At 39.4% G+C, this 21,135-nt stretch overlaps 1 protein-coding gene across 1 annotated transcript in view; it reads right to left on the minus strand.

Annotated features, from left to right (window-relative positions):
* serpinc1 (serpin peptidase inhibitor, clade C (antithrombin), member 1) overlaps positions 1-16,060 on the minus strand; it is a 36,244-nt gene extending 20,184 nt beyond the window's left edge. Inside the window, exons 1-5 of the mRNA XM_079505306.1 lie at positions 15,927-16,060; positions 10,299-10,337; positions 6,584-6,740; positions 6,063-6,272; positions 4,496-4,711 (exon numbers count right to left, since the gene is read on the minus strand). Coding sequence (XP_079361432.1) covers positions 4,496-4,711; positions 6,063-6,272; positions 6,584-6,739 — 582 coding nt within the window. The 5' untranslated portion in view covers position 6,740; positions 10,299-10,337; positions 15,927-16,060. The remainder of the gene's footprint in view (positions 1-4,495; positions 4,712-6,062; positions 6,273-6,583; positions 6,741-10,298; positions 10,338-15,926) is intronic.
* Between the last annotated feature and the right edge of the window lie 5,075 nt (positions 16,061-21,135).

The following is a 21,135-nucleotide window of genomic DNA, read 5'->3' on the forward strand; positions in this document are numbered from 1 at the left end:
CCCTGGGCTATGGGACAGTGTCCCCTGGGCTATGGGACAGTGTCCCCTGGGCTATGGGACAGTGTCCCCTGGGCTATGGGTCAGAGTTGACATCTTCTCCTGTGTCCCCTGGGCTATGGAACAGTGTCCCCTGGGCTATGGGTCAGAGTTGACATGTTCTCCTGTGTCCCCTGGGCTATGGGACAGTGTCCCCTGGGCTATGGGACAGTGTCCCCTGGGCTATGGGACAGTGTCCCCTGGGCTATGGGTCAGAGTTCACATGTTCTCCCCGTGTCCCCTGAGCTATGGGTCAGAGTTGACATGTTCTCCTGTGTCCCCTGGGCTATGGGACAGTGTCCCCTGGGCTATGGGGGCGGCTGTGGCTCAGGAGGTAGAGCAGGTCGTCCAATGATCCATGGGTCGGTGGTTCGAATCCCGGCTCCTCCTGTCTACATGTCGAAGTGTCCTTGGGCAAGACACTGAACCCCAAATTGCTCCCGATGTGCTGGTTGGTACCTTGCATGGCTTCCGCTGCAATCGGTGTATGAATGTGTGTGTGAATGGGTGAATGTAATGCACAATCTATGTAAAGCGCCTTGGATAAAGGCGCTATATAAATGCACCATTTACCATTTACCATTTACTATGGGACAGTGTCCCCTGGGCTATGGGACAGTGTCCCCTGGGCTATGGGTCAGAGTTCACATGTTCTCCCCGTGTCCCCTGAGCTATGGGTCAGAGTTGACATGTTATCCCGTGTCCCCTGGGCTATGGGACAGTGTCCCCTGGGCTATGGGTCAGGTAGGTCAGGCTCCCTGGGTCGGTTCCACGTTTTAAATCTCTACTTAAAACTATTTTTTTATCTAATTTCACCCCATTGTTTTTTTTTTCTCACAGATTTCTTTCTGCTTCTATAACTATAACTATATAACTTTAACTTCTATAACTATTTAGGGTTAGGGTTAGATTTATTTCTGCTTTAGCTTCTATAACTATTTATAACTAGTTAACTTTAGCTTCTATAACTATTCTGTACGTTTGTTTGTATCTGAATTATTGTTTTGCATTGTTTTTTAATATCCTTGTATTGTCGCTGTTTCTTTAATATCCTTGTATTGTTGCTGTTTCTTTAATATCCTTGTATTGTTGCTGTTTCTTTAATATCCTTGTATTGTTGCTGTTTCTTTAATATCCTGGTATTGTTGCTGTTTCTTTAATATCCTTGTATTGTTGCTGTTTCTTTAATATCCTTGTATTGTTGCTGTTTCTTTAATATCCTTGTATTGTTGCTGTTTCTTTAATATCCTGGTATTGTTGCTGTTTCTTTAATATCCTGGTATTGTTGCTGTTTCTTTAATATCCTGGTATTGTTGCTGTTTCTTTAATATCCTGGTATTGTTGCTGTTTCTTTAATATCCTGGTATTGTTGCTGTTTCTTTAATATCCTGGTATTGTTGCTGTTTCTTTAATATCCTTGTATTGTTGCTGTTTCTTTAATATCCTGGTATTGTTGCTGTTTCTTTAATATCCTTGTATTGTTGCTGTTTCTTTAATATCCTTGTATTGTTGCTGTTTCTTTAATATCCTTGTATTGTTGCTGTTTCTTTAATATCCTTGTATTGTTGCTGTTTCTTTAATATCCTTGTATTGTTGCTGTTTCTTTAATATCCTGGTATTGTTGCTGTTTCTTTAATATCCTTGTATTGTTGCTGTTTCTTTAATATCCTGGTATTGTTGCTGTTTCTTTAATATCCTTGTATTGTTGCTGTTTCTTTAATATCCTTGTATTGTTGCTGTTTCTTTAATATCCTTGTATTGTTGCTGTTTCTTTAATATCCTTGTATTGTTGCTGTTTCTTTAATATCCTTGTATTGTTGCTGTTTCTTTAATATCCTTGTATTGTTGCTGTTTCTTTAATATCCTGGTATTGTTGCTGTTTCTTTAATATCCTTGTATTGTTGCTGTTTCTTTAATATCCTTGTATTGTTGCTGTTTCTTTAATATCCTTGTATTGTTGCTGTTTCTTTAATATCCTGGTATTGTTGCTGTTTCTTTAATATCCTTGTATTGTTGCTGTTTCTTTAATATCCTTGTATTGTTGCTGTTTCTTTAATATCCTTGTATTGTTGCTGTTTCTTTAATATCCTTGTATTGTTGCTGTTTTGAAAGGTATATAAATAAAGCTTTATTATTATTATCATTAGTGAGTACAAATGGACCCCTAAGGGTCCATTTGGTTCCTAACTATCATTTAGCTGGGGACCCCCTGGAACTCCCTCAAGGACCCCTGGGGGTCCCCGGACCACACTTTGGGAACCACTGGGTTAATGAACATACCTTAAAGTCCATAGATCAATACCTTAAAGTCCATAGATCAGTTACCTTAAAGTCCATAGATCAGTTACCTTAAAGTCCATAGATCAATACATTAAAGTCCATAGATCAGTTACCTTAAAGTCCATAGATCAATACCTTAAAGTCCATAGATCAGTTACCTTAAAGTCCATAGATCAGTTACCTTAAAGTCCATAGATCAGTTACCTTAAAGTCCATAGATCAGTTACCTTAAAGTCCATAGATCAATACCTTAAAGTCCATAGATCAGTTACCTTAAAGTCCATAGATCAGTTACCTTAAAGTCCATAGATCAGTTACCTTAAAGTCCATAGATCAATACCTTAAAGTCCATAGATCAGTTACCTTAAAGTCCATAGATCAGTTACCTTAAAGTCCATAGATCAATACCTTAAAGTCCATAGATCAATACCTTAAAGTCCATAGATCAATACCTTAAAGTCCATAGATCAATACCTTAAAGTCCATAGATCAGTTACCTTAAAGTCCATAGATCAGTTACCTTAAAGTCCATAGATCAGTTACCTTAAAGTCCATAGATCAATACCTTAAAGTCCATAGATCAGTTACCTTAAAGTCCATAGATCAGTTACCTTAAAGTCCATAGATCAGTTACCTTAAAGTCCATAGATCAGTTACCTTAAAGTCCATAGATCAGTTACCTTAAAGTCCATAGATCAGTTACCTTAAAGTCCATAGATCAATACCTTAAAGTTCATAGATCAGTTACCTTAAAGTCCATAGATCAGTTACCTTAAAGTCCATAGATCAATACCTTAAAGTCCATAGATCAATACCTTAAAGTCCATAGATCAGTTACCTTAAAGTCCATAGATCAGTTACCTTAAAGTCCATAGATCAATACCTTACAGTCCATAGATCAGTTACCTTAAAGTCCATAGATCAATACCTTAAAGTCCATAGATCAGTTACCTTAAAGTCCATAGATCAGTTACCTTAAAGTCCATAGATCAGTTACCTTAAAGTCCATAGATCAATACATTAAAGTCCATAGATCAGTTACCTTAAAGTCCATAGATCAATACCTTAAAGTCCATAGATCAATACCTTACAGTCCATAGATCAGTTACCTTAAAGTCCATAGATCAATACCTTACAGTCCATAGATCAATACCTTAAAGTCCATAGATCAATACCTTAAAGTCCATAGATCAGTTACCTTAAAGTCCATAGATCAATACCTTAAAGTCCATAGATCAATACCTTAAAGTCCATAGATCAATACATTAAAGTCCATAGATCAGTTACCTTAAAGTCCATAGATCAGTTACCTTAAAGTCCATAGATCAGTTACCTTAAAGTCCATAGATCAATACCTTACAGTCCATAGATCAGTTACCTTAAAGTCCATAGATCAGTTACCTTAAAGTCCATAGATCAATACATTAAAGTCCATAGATCAGTTACCTTAAAGTCCATAGATCAGTTACCTTAAAGTCCATAGATCAATACCTTAAAGTCCATAGATCAATACCTTAAAGTCCATAGATCAGTTACCTTAAAGTCCATAGATCAATACATTAAAGTCCATAGATCAGTTACCTTAAAGTCCATAGATCAATACATTAAAGTCCATAGATCAGTTACCTTAAAGTCCATAGATCAATACCTTACAGTCCATAGATCAGTTACCTTAAAGTCCATAGATCAATACCTTAAAGTCCATAGATCAGTTACCTTAAAGTCCATAGATCAATACCTTACAGTCCATAGATCAGTTACCTTAAAGTCCATAGATCAATACCTTACAGTCCATAGATCAGTTACCTTAAAGTCCATAGATCAATACATTAAAGTCCATAGATCAGTTACCTTAAAGTCCATAGATCAATACCTTAAAGTCCATAGATCAGTTACCTTAAAGTCCATAGATCAGTTACCTTAAAGTCCATAGATCAGTTACCCTAAAGTACATAGATCAATACCTTAAAGTCCATAGATCAATACCTTAAAGTCCATAGATCAGTTACCTTAAAGTCCAGAGGCAGTAGTCTGGCTCCGTAGACAGTCTGGCTGATGTTCTGGTATGTCTGGTTGAACATACCTTAAAGTCCATAGATCAATACCTTAAAGTCCAGAGGCAGCAGTCTGGCTCCGTAGACAGTCTGGCTGATGTTCTGGTAGGTCTGGTTGAACATACCTTAAAGTCCAGAGGCAGCAGTCTGGCTCCATAGACAGTCTGGCTGATGTTCTGGTATGTCTGGTTGAAGGCCAGACTCTTCTCTCCAAACAGCCGGTTGGCAGAGACCAGCTCCGTGCTCTGGTCCTTCTTCCGGTAAAGACGACAGTTGAGCTTAGCGAAGAAGAAGTGGACCTGGTCCGAAGTCTTCTCCTTGATGGAGTCGAACTCAAACACCTGTCAGAACAAAACACAATGTTTTAGTGGACCTGGTCCGAGGTCTTCTCCTTGATGGAGTCAGAACAGAACACAATGTTTTAGTGGACCTGGTCCGACGTCTTCTCCTTGATGGAGTCAGAACAGAACACAATGTTTTAGTGGACCTGGTCCGACGTCTTCTCCTTGATGGAGTCGAACTCAAACACCAGAACAGAACACAATGTTTTAGTGGACCTGGTCCGACGTCTTCTCCTTGATGGAGTCAGAACAGAACACAATGTTTTAGTGGACCTGGTCCGAGGTCTTCTCCTTGATGGAGTCAGAACAGAACACAATGTTTTAGTGGACCTGGTCCGACGTCTTCTCCTTGATGGAGTCGAACTCAAACACCTGCCAGAACAGAACACACTGTTTTAGTCCACTAAATATCATACGATTTTTATTTGTCGACTAAATCTACAGTTGATTTAGTCGAACAAAATGTGTTTTGGCGGGCCTTCATGCCGTCGTAATGGCTGATTTTAACACTTGCTGAAAATAGCAGATCTACAAGCTTGTAGATCTGCTATTTTCAACATGCAACCAAGTGTAAAATGACTTATACTGGATCTCTTGTCCACTAGTCCCTTCCTAACATTTTCGTTTAGTTTTCATTTGTTGAGGAAATCGACAGTATATTTATCATAGTTTTTGTCGTCATAGCTTAGTTTTCATTTAGTTTCCATTTTGTGAACATCGACTGAGAGGTTGTCAGTCGATTGAGACCCGTTCCGATCGATTAGTCGACTATTCGACTAATCGAGGTCAGCACTAGTCTGTATTGATTCTATAGTAATGTCCATCAGTCTGTATTGATAATATAATACTGTCCATCAGCGTCTGTTGCGCAACAACGAAACTGGAAGTCAATGGCGCGTCAGCATAATAATAAACCATAGATATTTTAAAAAATAGATGCCTCATTGGCTGCTGCAGTTCGTTGCAGCAACCTCATTGGCTGCTGCAGTTCGTTGCAGCAACCTCATTGGCTGCTGCAGTTCGTTGCAGCAACCTCATTGGCTGCTGCAGTTCGTTGCAGCAACCTCATTGGCTGCTGCAGTTCGTTGGAGCGATGTGTGTTGACGGGAGGGCGGAATAATTTGCCACTTCAGTGATGCTTACGGAACTCGACTACGTCTCGTTCCTGACCACATCACTGTCACATAATCACGTTAAACCACACCCTCTCATTAAACCACACCCTCTCGTGTAATATTGCTTAAATATATTACTTTCATGATCTGCTCCAGAGTGTTGTCGCAGGTCTTAATGTAATGAAGTAATATAATTATCATAATGTAATAAAGTAATATGATTAGTAATATATTACTTTCATGATCTGCTCCAGAGTGTTGTCGCACGCTCCCAGCTTGGTCATGGCGAAGGCGGTGGAGACGCTGAGTGGAGACATGAAGATATTGCTGTGGCTCCCCCTGGTGGACGCCAGCTGGCGGTACAGAGCCAGAGCGAAGCGGCTGTTGGCTTTGGAGAGCTCCCAGACGCGCGGGTTGGTGGAGGCCGGGATCTGCTCTGCTGCCCCCTAGTGGACAATACATGACATTACACTGTGTTCTGCTGCCACCTAGTGGAGAATACATGACATTACACAGTGTTCTGCTGCCCCCTAGTGGACATAAACCAGTGGCTTGGTAGGCCCCTCCGCCTCACCTCGGTAGGACCCTCTCCCTCACCTGGGTAGGCCCCTCCCCCTCGTTAAGGCCTCACCTCGGTAGGCCTCTCCCCCTCACCTGGGTAGGCCACTCCCCCTCGGTAAGGCCTCACCTGGGTAGGCCCCTCCCCCTCACCTTGGTAGGCTCCTCCCCCTCACCTTGGTAGGCCCCTCCCCCTCACCTCGGTAGGCTCCTCCCCCTCATCCTCAGGGCTGCGGTAGATGCATCGCGGCTCCAGTGACAGGTCTTTGGGCTTCGCCACGCAGATATCTGTCTGGACGCCACGGGCGGACGGACAGACGGACAGCACAGCCAGCAGCAACACACAGCACAGCATCCTGACAGACAGACAGACAGACAGACAGACAGACAGACAGACAGACAGACAGACAGACAGACAGACAGACAGACAGACAGACAGACAGACAGACAGACAGACAGACAGGGTTTAGCAACACAGATGACCGACAGACAGACGGAACAAACAAATGGAACTGAATGGACCCCAACAGTTCCATGTGTACACTCTCAGAGTTAAATGAACACTCTCAGAGTTAAATGAACACTCTCAGAGTTAAATGAACACTCTCAGAGTTAAATGAACACTCTCAGAGTTAAATGAACACTCTCAGATTAACACTCTCAGAGTTAAATTAACACTCTCAGAGTTAAATGAACACTCTCAGAGTTAAATGAACACTCTCAGAGTTAAATGAACACTCTCAGAGTTAAATGAACACTCTCAGAGTTAAATGAACACTCTCAGAGTTAAATGAACACTCTCAGATTAACACTCTCAGAGTTAAATTAACACTCTCAGAGTTAAATGAACACTCTCAGAGTTAAATGAACACTCTCAGATTAACACTCTCAGAGTTAAATGAACACTCTCAGAGTTAAATGAACACTCTCAGATTAACACTCTCAGAGTTAAATGAACACTCTCAGATTAACACTCTCAGAGTTAAATGAACACTCTCAGAGTTAAATGAACACTCTCAGATTAACACTCTCAGAGTTAAATGAACACTCTCAGATTAACACTCTCAGAGTTAAATGAACACTCTCAGATTAACACTCTCAGAGTTAAATGAACACTCTCAGAGTTAAATGAACACTCTCAGATTAACACTCTCAGAGTTAAATGAACACTCTCAGATTAACACTCTCAGAGTTAAATGAACACTCTCAGAGTTAAATGAACACTCTCAGAGTTAAATGAACACTCTCAGAGTTAAATGAACACTCTCAGAGTTAAATGAACACTCTCAGATTAACACTCTCAGAGTTAAATTAACACTCTCAGAGTTAAATGAACACTCTCAGATTAACACTCTCAGAGTTAAATGAACACTCTCAGATTAACACTCTCAGAGTTAAATGAACACTCTCAGAGTTAAATGAACACTCTCAGATTAACACTCTCAGAGTTAAATGAACACTCTCAGATTAACACTCTCAGAGTTAAATGAACACTCTCAGAGTTAAATGAACACTCTCAGAGTTAAATGAACACTCTCAGAGTTAAATGAACACTCTCAGAGTTAAATGAACACTCTCAGATTAACACTCTCAGAGTTAAATTAACACTCTCAGAGTTAAATGAACACTCTCAGAGTTAAATGAACACTCTCAGAGTTAAATTAACACTCTCAGAGTTAAATGAACACTCTCAGATTAACACTCTCAGAGTTAAATGAACACTCTCAGAGTTAAATGAACACTCTCAGATTAACACTCTCAGAGTTAAATGAACACTCTCAGAGTTAAATGAACACTCTCAGATTAACACTCTCAGAGTTAAATGAACACTCTCAGAGTTAAATTAACACTCTCAGAGTTAAATTAACATGATTTATTCTTTCAGAGCGAACGTTTTATAATAAAATAGGTTTTATAATAGAATAGGTTTTATAATAGAATAGGTTGTATAATAGAATAGGTTTTATAATAGAATAGGTTGTATAATAGAATAGGTTGTATAATAGAATAGGTTGTATAATAGAATAGGTTTTATAATAGAATAGGTTGTATAATAGAATAGGTTGTATAATAAAATAGGTTTTATAATAAAATAGGTTTTATAATAAAATAGGTTTTATAATAGAATAGGTTTTATAATAGAATAGGTTTTATAATAAAATAGGTTGTATAATAAAATAGGTTTTATAATAAAATAGGTTTTATAATAAAATAGGTTGTATAATAGAATAGGTTGTATAATAGAATAGGTTGTATAATAAAATAGGTTTTATAATAAAATAGGTTTTATAATAAAATAGGTTTTATAATAGAATAGGTTGTATAATAGAATAGGTTTTATAATAGAATAGGTTGTATAATAGAATAGGTTTTATAATAGAATAGGTTGTATAATAGAATAGGTTTTATAATAGAATAGGTTGTATAATAGAATAGGTTTTATAATAGAATAGGTTGTATAATAGAATAGGTTTTATAATAGAATAGGTTGTATAATAGAATAGGTTTTATAATAGAATAGGTTTTATAATAGAAGAAACTAATACTATAATAGTTTAATTATATAGATATTCCACTGTTATGTCCTTAGCTTACGCATGTTTCATGATAAATGCTTTTTATGTATGTGATGTATTCCCATGCTTTTTGTTCTTGCTGGATTAAGAGCGTCTGCTAAATGCCTAAATTGTAAATTGTAATACATCTCAAAGTGTTTGAAGTTTTAACCCATTCAGGACGGGAACCCTTTTGGTGTTTAAAGCATTATGTTATACTTTAGCTGTTGAAAAATAGCAGCGGATATTTTTTTAAATATCTATATTGAGACAACATGTAGTCCAACAGTGTCCATGACATCACGGACACTTTAAATATCTATGGTCATACTGAGACAACATGTAGTCCAGGAAAGAAGTGAGCCCAGTGTCCATGACATCACGGACACTTTGAAATACTAAAATATCTACAAACATTTTTGTAATAAAACAAACGTTTTATTACCAACCTAAAAACCCCAGGGAAGTGTTTCTTGTCTCCCAAACATCATTACCTCATTCAGGCCTGATGTCCAAATCTAAAAATATTCTTCTAAATCATGAACATTTTCTGAAAAACCTCATGTTTCTATGTCAGTGGAGCTCAATATTTCATGTCAAGAACCCCAATAATTATCTGTAATTGGCCGCCGACCCCCATCTGAAAATATGTTTTCCAGGAACCCCTCAGATACAAAGATTCGAGTTAAAAATGTTCGCAAGTTATATTCAAAGGTTTGCGCCCCACATTTTCACGATTTTTCAAAAATAGCGTTCCGCCGCCATCGGTGTGTGCATGTGTGTGTGAATGGGTGGATCAGCAAGTCCAATCACATTAAAACATATAATAGTTATTAATAAAGTAATTAAATATAACAGCATTACAGACCTGTCGGTAGCCTGATCAGCACATGTAGTGAAGTCACAGTGAAAGATATAATTATTATAATTAATAAAGTCTAATTATGTTATACTTTAGCTATTGAAAAATAGCAGACCTATACAAGCTCGTAGCGCGGCACTCGGTGCTGCGCTACGAGGTTGTAGGTCTGCTATTTTTTGAAGAATCGTGAAAATGTGCCGCAAATCTTTGAATATATATATTCTTTCACAGCGAACGTTTTTAACTCAAATCTTTGCTACCAGGGGGTTCCTGGAACAACATGTTTTCAGATGGGGGTCGGCGGCCAAATACAGATAATTCTGGGGGTGCTTGACGTGAAAAAGGTTGAGCACCACTGATATAGAAACATGAGGGTTTTTCAGAAAAACTGTCAGGATTTAGAAGACATAATTTGTAGAATCGTAACTCAGGTCTAAATGGGTTAATAATAAACAGATATATAATTAATAATAAATACAGTATAAAAGAAGACAGACCTGTCGGTTGATCAGTAGATGGTTGAAGTGGTGAAGTCACTGTAACAGTAGAGAGAGAGAGAGAGAGAGAGAGAGAGAGAGAGAGACGGTGAGAGAGAGAGAGAGAGAGAGAGAGAGAGAGAGAGAGAGACGGTGAGACAAACAACAGGTCAGTGAGGTCAGCGTTCTGTAAACCTCACCACAACCTTTGAAACATTGATTTAACTAAACACACAAAACACTGTCCTGTGTGTGTGTGTGTGTGTGTGTGTGTGTGTGTGTGTGTGTGTGTGTGTGTGTGTGTGTGTGTGTGTGTGTGTGTGTGTGACGGGGAGCCAATGGAGGGAGCGGAGAAGGGGGGAGCTGGTATGTGAGAATTTTGGATAGTTGAAGACCAAGCGAGCTGCGGCATTTTGAGAGGCGTAATAAGTGCGCATGGCGGTAGGCCTGCTGCACAATGTCTTGTCATTTCCATTTCCCTCATAGTAAATAGTTCATATTACTGCCCTCAGTAAATAGTTCATATTACTTACTACTACACACACCTCAGAGGCGTTATACGTACATTGCAGCGCGCGTTCCATAATCTGCAGTTGATTTCTTCCCCCCCCCAATAGTAAATGTAAGCAGTCGGTTTGAGGCCGGGCGTCACTTCCTCCTTGAGTCTCAAACCCTCAAAAACCTCAAAACCTCAAAACTTCAAACCCTCAAACCCTCCACCGCGCGTCAAACAAAACAACACACACAAGGCCTGGACATGAATATAAACACACACACAAGGCCTGGACATGAGGAATATGTAAGTCGCTCTGGATTAAGAGCGTCTGCTAAATGCCTAAATTGTAAATTGTAATTGTAAACACACACACAAGGCCTGGACATGAGGAATATAAACACACACACAAGGCCTGGACATGAGGAATATAAACACACACACAAGGCCTGGACATGAGGAATATAAACACACACACAAGGCCTGGACATGAGGAATATAAACACACACACAAGGCCTGGACATGAGGAATATAAACACACACACAAGGCCTGGACATGAGGAATATAAACACACACACACAAGGCCTGGACATGAGGAATATAAACACACACACAAGGCCTGGACATGAGGAATATAAACACACACATAAGGCCTGGACATGAGGAATATAAACACACACACAAGGCCTGGACATGAGGAATATAAACACACACACAAGGCCTGGACATGAATATAAACACACACGCAAGGCCTGGACATGAGGAATATAAACACACACACAAGGCCTGGACATGAGGAATATAAACACACACACAAGGCCTGGACATGAGGAATATAAACACACACACAAGGCCTGGACATGAATATAAACACACACACAAGGCCTGGACATGAGGAATATAAACACACACACAAGGCCTGGACATGAGGAATATAAACACACACACAAGGCCTGGACATGAATATAAACACACACACAAGGCCTGGACATGAATATAAACACACACACAAGGCCTGGACATGAGGAATATAAACACACACACAAGGCCTGGACATGAATATAAACACACACACAAGGCCTGGACATGAGGAATATAAACACACACACAAGGCCTGGACATGAATATAAACACAAGACTTCATAATTACCTGCTCTGTAACGTATAAGAAACAAAAGTGTGTTCTTACATCCTCCATTTCAGCACTGGGCACCAGATTCACAACGATGTTTACGCAAATATTCTACTGTTGTGTTGTATCCTATGCATATTCTACTGTTGTGTTGTATCCTATACATATTATACTGTTGTGTTGTATCCTATACATATTATACTGTTGTGTTGTATCCTATACATATTCTACTGTTGCGTTGTATACATATTCTACTGTTGTGTTGTATCCTATACATATTCTACTGTTGCGTTGTATCCTATACATATTCTACTGTTGTGTTGTAGGCCTATACGTATTCTACTGTTGCGTTGGAACTATCCCATTGAGACAAAGCGGGGTGCTATGGGCTATACAGTTCCACACATTGGAACTATCCCATTGAGACAAAGCGGGGTGCTACGGGCTATAGTTCCACACATTGGAACTATCCCATTGAGACAAAGCGGGGTGCTATGGGCTATACAGTTCCACACATTGGAACTATCCCATTGAGACAAAGCGGGGTGCTACGGGCTATAGTTCCACACATTGGAACTATCCCATTGAGACAAAGCGGGGTGCTACGGGCTATAGTTCCACACATTGGAAGTTTTGGAACTATCCCATTGAGTCAAAGCGGGGTGCTACGGGCTATAGTTCCACACATTGGAACTATCCCATTGAGACAAAGCGGGGTGCTACGGGCTATAGTTCCACACATTGGAACTATCCCATTGAGTCAAAGCGGGGTGCTACGGGCTATAGTTCCACACATTGGAACTATCCCATTGAGACAAAGCGGGGTGCTACGGGCTATAGTTCCACACATTGGAACTATCCTATTGAGACAAAGTGGGGTGCTACGGGCTATAGTTCCACACATTGGAACTATCCCATTGAGACAAAGCGGGGTGCTACAGGCTATAGTTCCACACATTGGAACTATCACATTGAGACAAAGCGGGGTGCTACGGGCTATAGTTCCACACATTGGAACTATCCCATTGAGACAAAGTGGGGTGCTACGGGCTATAGTTCCACACATTGGAAGTTTTGGAACTATCCCATTGAGACAAAGCGGGGTGCTACGGGCTATAGTTCCACACATTGGAACTATCCCATTGAGACAAAGCGGGGTGCTACGGGCTATAGTTCCACACATTGGAACTATCACATTGAGACAAAGCGGGGTGCTACGGGCTACAGTTCCACACATTGGAACTATCCCATTGAGACAAAGCGGGGTGCTACGGGCTATAGTTCCACACATTGGAACTATCCCATTGAGACAAAGCGGGGTGCTACGGGCTATAGTTCCACACATTGGAACTATCCCATTGAGACAAAGCGGGGTGCTACGGGCTATAGTTCCACACATTGGAACTATCCCATTGAGACAAAGCAGGGTGCTACGGGCTATAGTTCCACACATTGGAACTATCCCATTGAGACAAAGCGGGGTGCTACGGGCTATAGTTCCACACATTGGAACTATCCCATTGAGACAAAGCGGGGTGCTACGGGCTATAGTTCCACACATTGGAACTATCCCATTGAGACAAAGCGGGGTGCTACGGGCTATAGTTCCACACATTGGAACTATCCTATTGAGACAAAGTGGGGTGCTACGGGCTATAGTTCCACACATTGGAACTATCCCATTGAGACAAAGCGGGGTGCTACAGGCTATAGTTCCACACATTGGAACTATCACATTGAGACAAAGCGGGGTGCTACGGGCTATAGTTCCACACATTGGAACTATCCCATTGAGACAAAGTGGGGTGCTACGGGCTATAGTTCCACACATTGGAAGTTTTGGAACTATCCCATTGAGACAAAGCGGGGTGCTACGGGCTATAGTTCCACACATTGGAACTATCCCATTGAGACAAAGCGGGGTGCTACGGGCTATAGTTCCACACATTGGAACTATCACATTGAGACAAAGCGGGGTGCTACGGGCTATAGTTCCACACATTGGAACTATCCCATTGAGACAAAGCGGGGTGCTACGGGCTATAGTTCCACACATTGGAACTATCCCATTGAGACAAAGCGGGGTGCTACGGGCTATAGTTCCACACATTGGAACTATCCCATTGAGACAAAGCGGGGTGCTACGGGCTATAGTTCCACACATTGGAACTATCCCATTGAGACAAAGCGGGGTGCTACGGGCTATAGTTCCACACATTGGAACTATCCCATTGAGACAAAGCGGGGTGCTACGGGCTATAGTTCCACACATTGGAACTATCCCATTGAGACAAAGCGGGGTGCTACGGGCTATAGTTCCACACATTGGAACTATCCCATTGAGACAGAATGAGCACTTCCGCATTCCATTGTTACAATGGGAGTCAACGCTAGTGTCGCCACTCTCTTACTAAATTATATTAATATCTGAATTCTGATATATTATTGATTTCAGCTGTTCATCAGCTGTTCATAAAGTTCATAAAGTTAACATAAGTATAACTAAATGCATTTCCAATTAAAAAATCACACCCGTGTGAAGTGAGGGGTGCTCTTATCATCTTACAACATCGAGCGAATCCCTTGACTCCTTCAAAACCGTTCTCAAAGGGCACCTATACGGACGGCTGCAATTACGGCCCCCGTAAAAATCTGAACCCGCCCACCCCTTTTCCCCTCACTGTATATGTTTTCTTTTCCCTTTTTACCTCCTTTATGATGATGATTTCCTTCTATAGACAGGTTTAATGTTTGTCTTTAGTTCAATGTTTGTTTTGTAAATGGCGTTTAATGTTTGTGTTGGAACCGTTTGTTTTATATCACCATTACATCAACATGAGTTAGACTATAATATATTAGCGCCCCTCACTTCACACAGGTGTGATTTTGGCTATATAGAAGTGTCTATATGTCTCTAAATGTGTCGTCCACTCACAGTTAACAGTCTTTGTATTGAGTTGTGCTTGAAATGTACTGTAATTCTGCAAAATGTTAATAAATACTTCAATCAATCAATATTCACAAGCTACAGCTAGTGTAAGAATTTAATAACAAAGGAAGAAAGAAAGAAAGAAAGAAAGAAAGAAAGAAAGAAAGGAGCTGTGCACGCCTTCACCAGCAGGTGGCAGTAAACTTTGACCTGACGCACGTTACGTCACTGTTGACCCGGAAGTAGATCCGTTGCATCGCATTGTTGAGTCACAGAGAGCAGTGTTGCCATGTCTGCTTGTTATAAGCGACCTTAGGGCTTGTTTTCTGTAAAGTTGCTTGTAAATATAATTGGTAGTTCAATAGTTGCGGTTTATTTGGTCTTGTTTCTAAAGTCTAGAGTTTGTTTATTTGGTCTTGTTTCTAAAGTGTAGTTTATTTGGTCTTGTTTCTAAAGTGTAGTTTATTTGGTCTTGTTTATAAAGTGTAGTTGTTTATTTGGTCTTGTTTCTAAAGTGTAGTTGTTTATTTGGTCTTGTTTCTAAAGTGTAGTTGTTTATTTGGTCTTGTTTCTAAAGTGTAGCTGTTTATTTGGTCTTGTTTATAAATTGTAGTTGTTTATTTGATCTTGTTTATAAAGTGTAGTTGTTTATTTGGTCTTGTTTATAAAGTGTAGTTGTTGATTTGGTCTTGTTTATAAAGTGTAGTTGTTTATTTGGGCTTGTTTTCTTATCCTAATGTTGTTTAAACCAGTGATTCGCATTATGTTCATATCGGCCTCTAGCCGCAATTTGCAACTCTAGATTTTTGTATAATGGGATGAATGAAGTGTCTATTTGTACGTCTCTAAATGTTTTGATGATTTGAACATGGTGGACCCTGTTGGAAACAAGTGTAATGCTTAATTGGGTCGTCCACTCACAGTTAACAGCCTTTGTATTGAGTTTGTGCTTGAAATGTACTGTAATTCTGCAAACTGTTAATAAATTCTTCAATCAATTCAATCAAATCTAGAGTTGCAATACCCTCCATTGACTCCCCACTCATCCAATTTGCGTTTGCGATCTGCTTGTATTAACCGACGTTAAACTCACCAACATTGCAGCTGTAGGGGAAGCTCATAAAAATCCACCGTAGACATGTTGTTATGAGATACTTTCTGTCAAGACATTCTGTGCAGGTGATTATTTAGTGTTGGAGTTTGGAAGCGCTCGTTTTTTTTAACGGGTCGTGCTGCTGCCTCCTGCATTATGTGCAAATAGGTGGTACTTAGGACCGTTCAGTAATTTACGACGAGCGCTTCCAAACTCCAGCACTTAGAAAAATAATCACCTGCACAGAATGTCTTGACAGAAAGTATCTCATAACAACATGTCTACGGTGGATTTTCATGAAACAAAAGCTTGGCAGATTGAAAGAGGATAATTCAAGCTTCCCCTACAGCTGCAATGTTGGTGAGTTTAACGTCAGTTAATACAAGCAGATCGCAAACGCAAATTGGATGAGTGGGGAGTCAATGGAGGGTATTGCAACTAATTGAATGTAGGCTAATAGTATTTGTCACAACTATAAAGGAAACATAGCCCCGGCCAGTCCAGCCAGAGCTTCTCTTTGGGGCTTGTTTTCATGGACCCGGTTGCTTGTTTCTCTCACACAACGTGGCAACCCTGACAGAGCGTATAGGTTTATGTGTTGAAGTGATTCCAGGAGGAATTAAAAGATTTATTTCATTTAATGTTCCATAAAAGCAACACATTAAAGCAGTTTAAACCTGAACGGAACGCAGTGGAACACCAACAGGTCAGTATAATAATACCACTGTCTGGAGAGGAGGGGGTTAAATGATTACACATTGTATTATTCTGTCTGTGGAGAAACGATAGGATAGGATAATAAATAATAATAACAATAACAATAGGATAATAAATAATAATAACAATAGGATAGGATAATAAATAATAATAACAATAACAATAGGATAATAAATAATAATAACAATAGGATAGGATAGAATAATAAATAATAATAATAATAACAATAGGATAGGATAATAAATAATAATAACAATAGGATAGGATAGGATAATAAATAATAATAATAATAACAATAGGATAGGATAATAAATAATAATAATAACAATAGGATAGGATAATAAATAATAATAACAATAACAATAGGATAGGATAATAAATAATAATAATAATAACAATAGGATAGGATAATAAATAATAATAACAATAGGATAATAACTAATAATAACAATAACAATAGGATAGGATAATAAATAATAATAATAATAACAATAGGATAGGATAATAAATAATAATAATAATAACAATAGGATAGGATAATAAATAATAATAATAATAACAATAGGATAGGATAATAAATAATAATAATAATAACAATAGGATAGGATAATAAATAATAATAACAATAACAATAGGATAGGATAATAAATAATAATAACAATAGGATAGGATAATAAATAATAATAACAATAACAATAGGATAGGATAATAAATAATAATAATAATAACAATAGGATAGGATAATAAATAATAATAACAATAACAATAGGATAGGATAATAAATAATAATAATAATAACAATAGGATAGGATAATAAATAATAATAACAATAACAATAGGATAGGATAATAAATAATAATAACAATAACAATAGGATAGGATAATAAATAATAATAACAATAGGATAGGATAATAAATAATAATAACAATAACAATAGGATAGGATAATAAATAATAATAACAATAACAATAGGATAGGATAATAAATAATAATAATAATAACAATAGGATAGGATAATAAATAATAATAATAATAACAATAGGATAGGATAATAAATAATAATAACAATAGGATAGGATAATAAATAATAATAACAATAGGATAGGATAATAAATAATAATAATAATAACAATAGGATAGGATAATAAAAACAACACGCCATTTGAAAACGTGTCAAATATAGACCTTCATTTAATATGGTTTTAATCTGTCTGTCTGCCTGCCTGCCTGTCTGTCTGTCTGTCTGTCTGTCTGTCTGTCTGCCTGCCTGCCTGCCTGCCTGTCTGTCTCTCTGCCTGCCTGTCTGTCTGTCTGCCTGCCTGCCTGCCTGCCTGCCTGCCTGCCTGCCTGCCTGCCTGCCTGCCTGTCTGCCTGCCTGCCTGCCTGCCTGTCTGCCTGCCTGCCTGCCTGCCTGTCTGTCTGTCTGTCTGTCTGCAGAAGGCATGCAGTGGAGGATTAATAAACAATATCATTTGCATAATGGTCACAACAAATTCAAGATTTTCTTAAATAAATAAATCTAAACTAGTGTAAATAGCAGTAGCTATGTGGTAGGCAGCAGTCCTGTGCACCTTTTGAGCCTAAAAGCCAAAACAGAAATGTAATGTTTTATTCATAATGTCCCAAAAACAGAAATGTAATGTTTAATTCATAGTGTTCGACAGAAACACAATTCAATCGTTTAATCGTAATTATTTGAGTGACAATGAATAGCCACTGAAATGTCATAATGGTGTTATGGAGCTTGTGGATTGGCTACTTGTCCTGCACACTGCTATTGTTTCAAAGTCTCAAAACGGGCCAAATATAATCCATGCTTTAATGTTATGAAGTGAACAAATGGCTTTGTGTTGCATTGATTGATTGAAATATTTATTAACAGTTTGCAGAATTACAGTACATTTCAAGCACAGCTCAATACAAAGACTGTTAACTGTGAGTGGATGACACCATAAAGCATTACACTTGTATACAAGAGGGTCCACCATGTTCAATTCATCAAAACATTTAGAGACATATAGACACTTCTAAGAACAGGAAATCAGTAACAAGGGGGAAACGGGCCTGGGCCGTGGCTCAGCGGTCCATCCTGTGGCTCAGAGGTCCATCCTGGGGAAGAAGGGGGAAACGACATTATACAGTCATTACAGTGAGGGGATGGGGATTCAGATGCAGATGATGTGGAGGAGGTCGGGTTAGTAAACATTAGCTCTGCAGGCTATATGTAAATCAGTGGTCCCCAAACTTTTTCATGTCAAGGACCCCCAAATTGACACTAATTAGCCCCGCGGACCCCCATTTGAAAATACATGCCAGGGACCCCCATAAGAGAAGATTTTTACGGCTCTAGCAGTGATTCTCAACCTGTTTAATTTCAAGGATCCCCAGTTTGACATGCATTAGTCTACGGACCCCCATTTAATGACATTTCTATCTCTGGGACCCACAATTTATATTGTAAAATCAATGCTAATTTAACTCTGAGAGTCTACAAATGGACCCTAACGGGTCCATTTGGTTCCATTTGTACACTCTCTGAGTTACAGACCCATAAGGGTCCATTTGGTTCCAAATTATCATTTAGCTGGGTCCCCCCTGAATAATCTCGGCATCATTGTAAATTCTCTCTGAGAATTTAGATAAAGGTTGAATGAATGAATGAATGAATTAACGTGCAGGCTCGGTTGGATCCTCTCAAAACTTGCTCTCAATTATTTGGCAGTCAGGGAAGTCAGGCGTGGAACATGAGCTGATGGAACTGGTGGTGGTTATGAGGACGATTCTACAAATGCCTTCTAAATCCTGACAGTTTTCTGAAAAAGCCATGTTTCTATCTATGTGTCAGTCATTCTCAAACATTTTCATGTCAAGGACCCCCAAGATTATCTGTATTTGGCCGCCGACCCCCATCTGAAAATGTTGTTCCAGGGATCCCCCCCCCCCCCCCTCCCAGAAGCAAAGATTTGAGTTAAAACCGTTCACTGTGAAAGAATAAATATTCAAAGATTTGCACTACATTTGCTAAAGTATAACATAACACTGGTGGTGATGATTTTAAACCTAAACACATTCAAACTAATTAAATAACTGACTGAAGCCAACTTAACAAATTACACACAGGTAACAATCAGTATTTACTGAACCCATTCAGGGCGGGAACCCCTTCTGGTGTGTTTTAAGCATTATGTTATACTTTAGCTATTGGAAAATAGCAGATCTACAAGCGTGAGTGCCGTGCTACGAGCTTGTAGATCTGCTATTTTTGAAAAATCGTGAAAATGTGGCAAATCTTTGAATATATATTCTTTCAGAGCGAACGTTTTTAACTAAGATCTTTGCTTGATCTGGTGGGGGTCCCTGGAAGTCAGGGACGAATAGTTTTCATAATCCTCATGGGGGCCGAGTGCCGCGCTACGAGCTTGTAGGTCTGCTATTTCCTACCTGGCAGGTTAAGTACCCAGATTAGCATTTCAATGCCTGATCTGCATGTGTACACGCAACGCGGCCCACCCCCCACCACCCCCCGTCCCGGATAGTGAGCAAAACAGACGTTAAGGTGTCAGACTTGGATGGTTAGAGGGGCGCGATTACATACAAAGTCAATGCAAGACGAGAATTGCGCGAACAGGCGCGACCTGATGCGGCACAAACGGGACGAACCGAGGCGAATATATATTCAGGTCCAATTCCTCATGGGGGCCGAGATCCCTGGTCCAATTCCTCATGGGGGCCCTGGCCCCCCGGCCCCCACAGACTCTACGTCACTGCCTGGAACAACATATTTTCAGATGGGGGTCCCTGGAACAACATATTTTCAGATGGGGGTCCCTGGAACAACATATTTTCAGATGGGGGTCCCTGGAACAACATATTTTCAGATGGGGGTCCCTGGAACAACATATTTTCAGATGGGGGGTCCGCGGCTAAATACAGATAATCCTGGGGGTCCTTGACATGAAAGAAGTTGAGCAGCACTGACAGAAACATGTGAAAACTGTCAGGATTCAGAAGCATATTTTTTAGAATCGGCCTGGGGTCTAAATGGGTCAAAGGAACAGGAATAACCAACACAGGAACCAAACTACTGAGAGCCTTTTGAAGGACCTTCTGCAATCTGTGCAGGTGTGTTGAACTCTCAGGGATTCAACAAACCCACATTCGGCACAAACAAGGGACTACATTCTTTCCGCTCCTATGCCACCAAAATGTGGAACGCCCTACCAACAGTCATTAAGACATGCGAATCCCTTGACTCCTTCAAAACCGCTCTCAATTCGAAACTGGCCCCCGTAAAAGTCTGAGTCCCCACCCCCTTTTCTTCCCCTCACTGTATATATAGGCTATATATTTTTTTTCTTCTTCCCTTTTTACCTCCTTTTATGATGATTTCCTGTTTATTTTTTATTTTTATATAAGTGTATATTTGTTTTGTACGTCTCTAAATGTCCTGATGAATTAAAAATGGTGGACCCTGATGTAAACAAGTGTAGC

This window comes from Electrona antarctica (genome assembly GCF_951216825.1).
Source record: "Electrona antarctica genome assembly, chromosome: 7".
Classification (NCBI taxonomy): domain Eukaryota; kingdom Metazoa; phylum Chordata; class Actinopteri; order Myctophiformes; family Myctophidae; genus Electrona; species Electrona antarctica.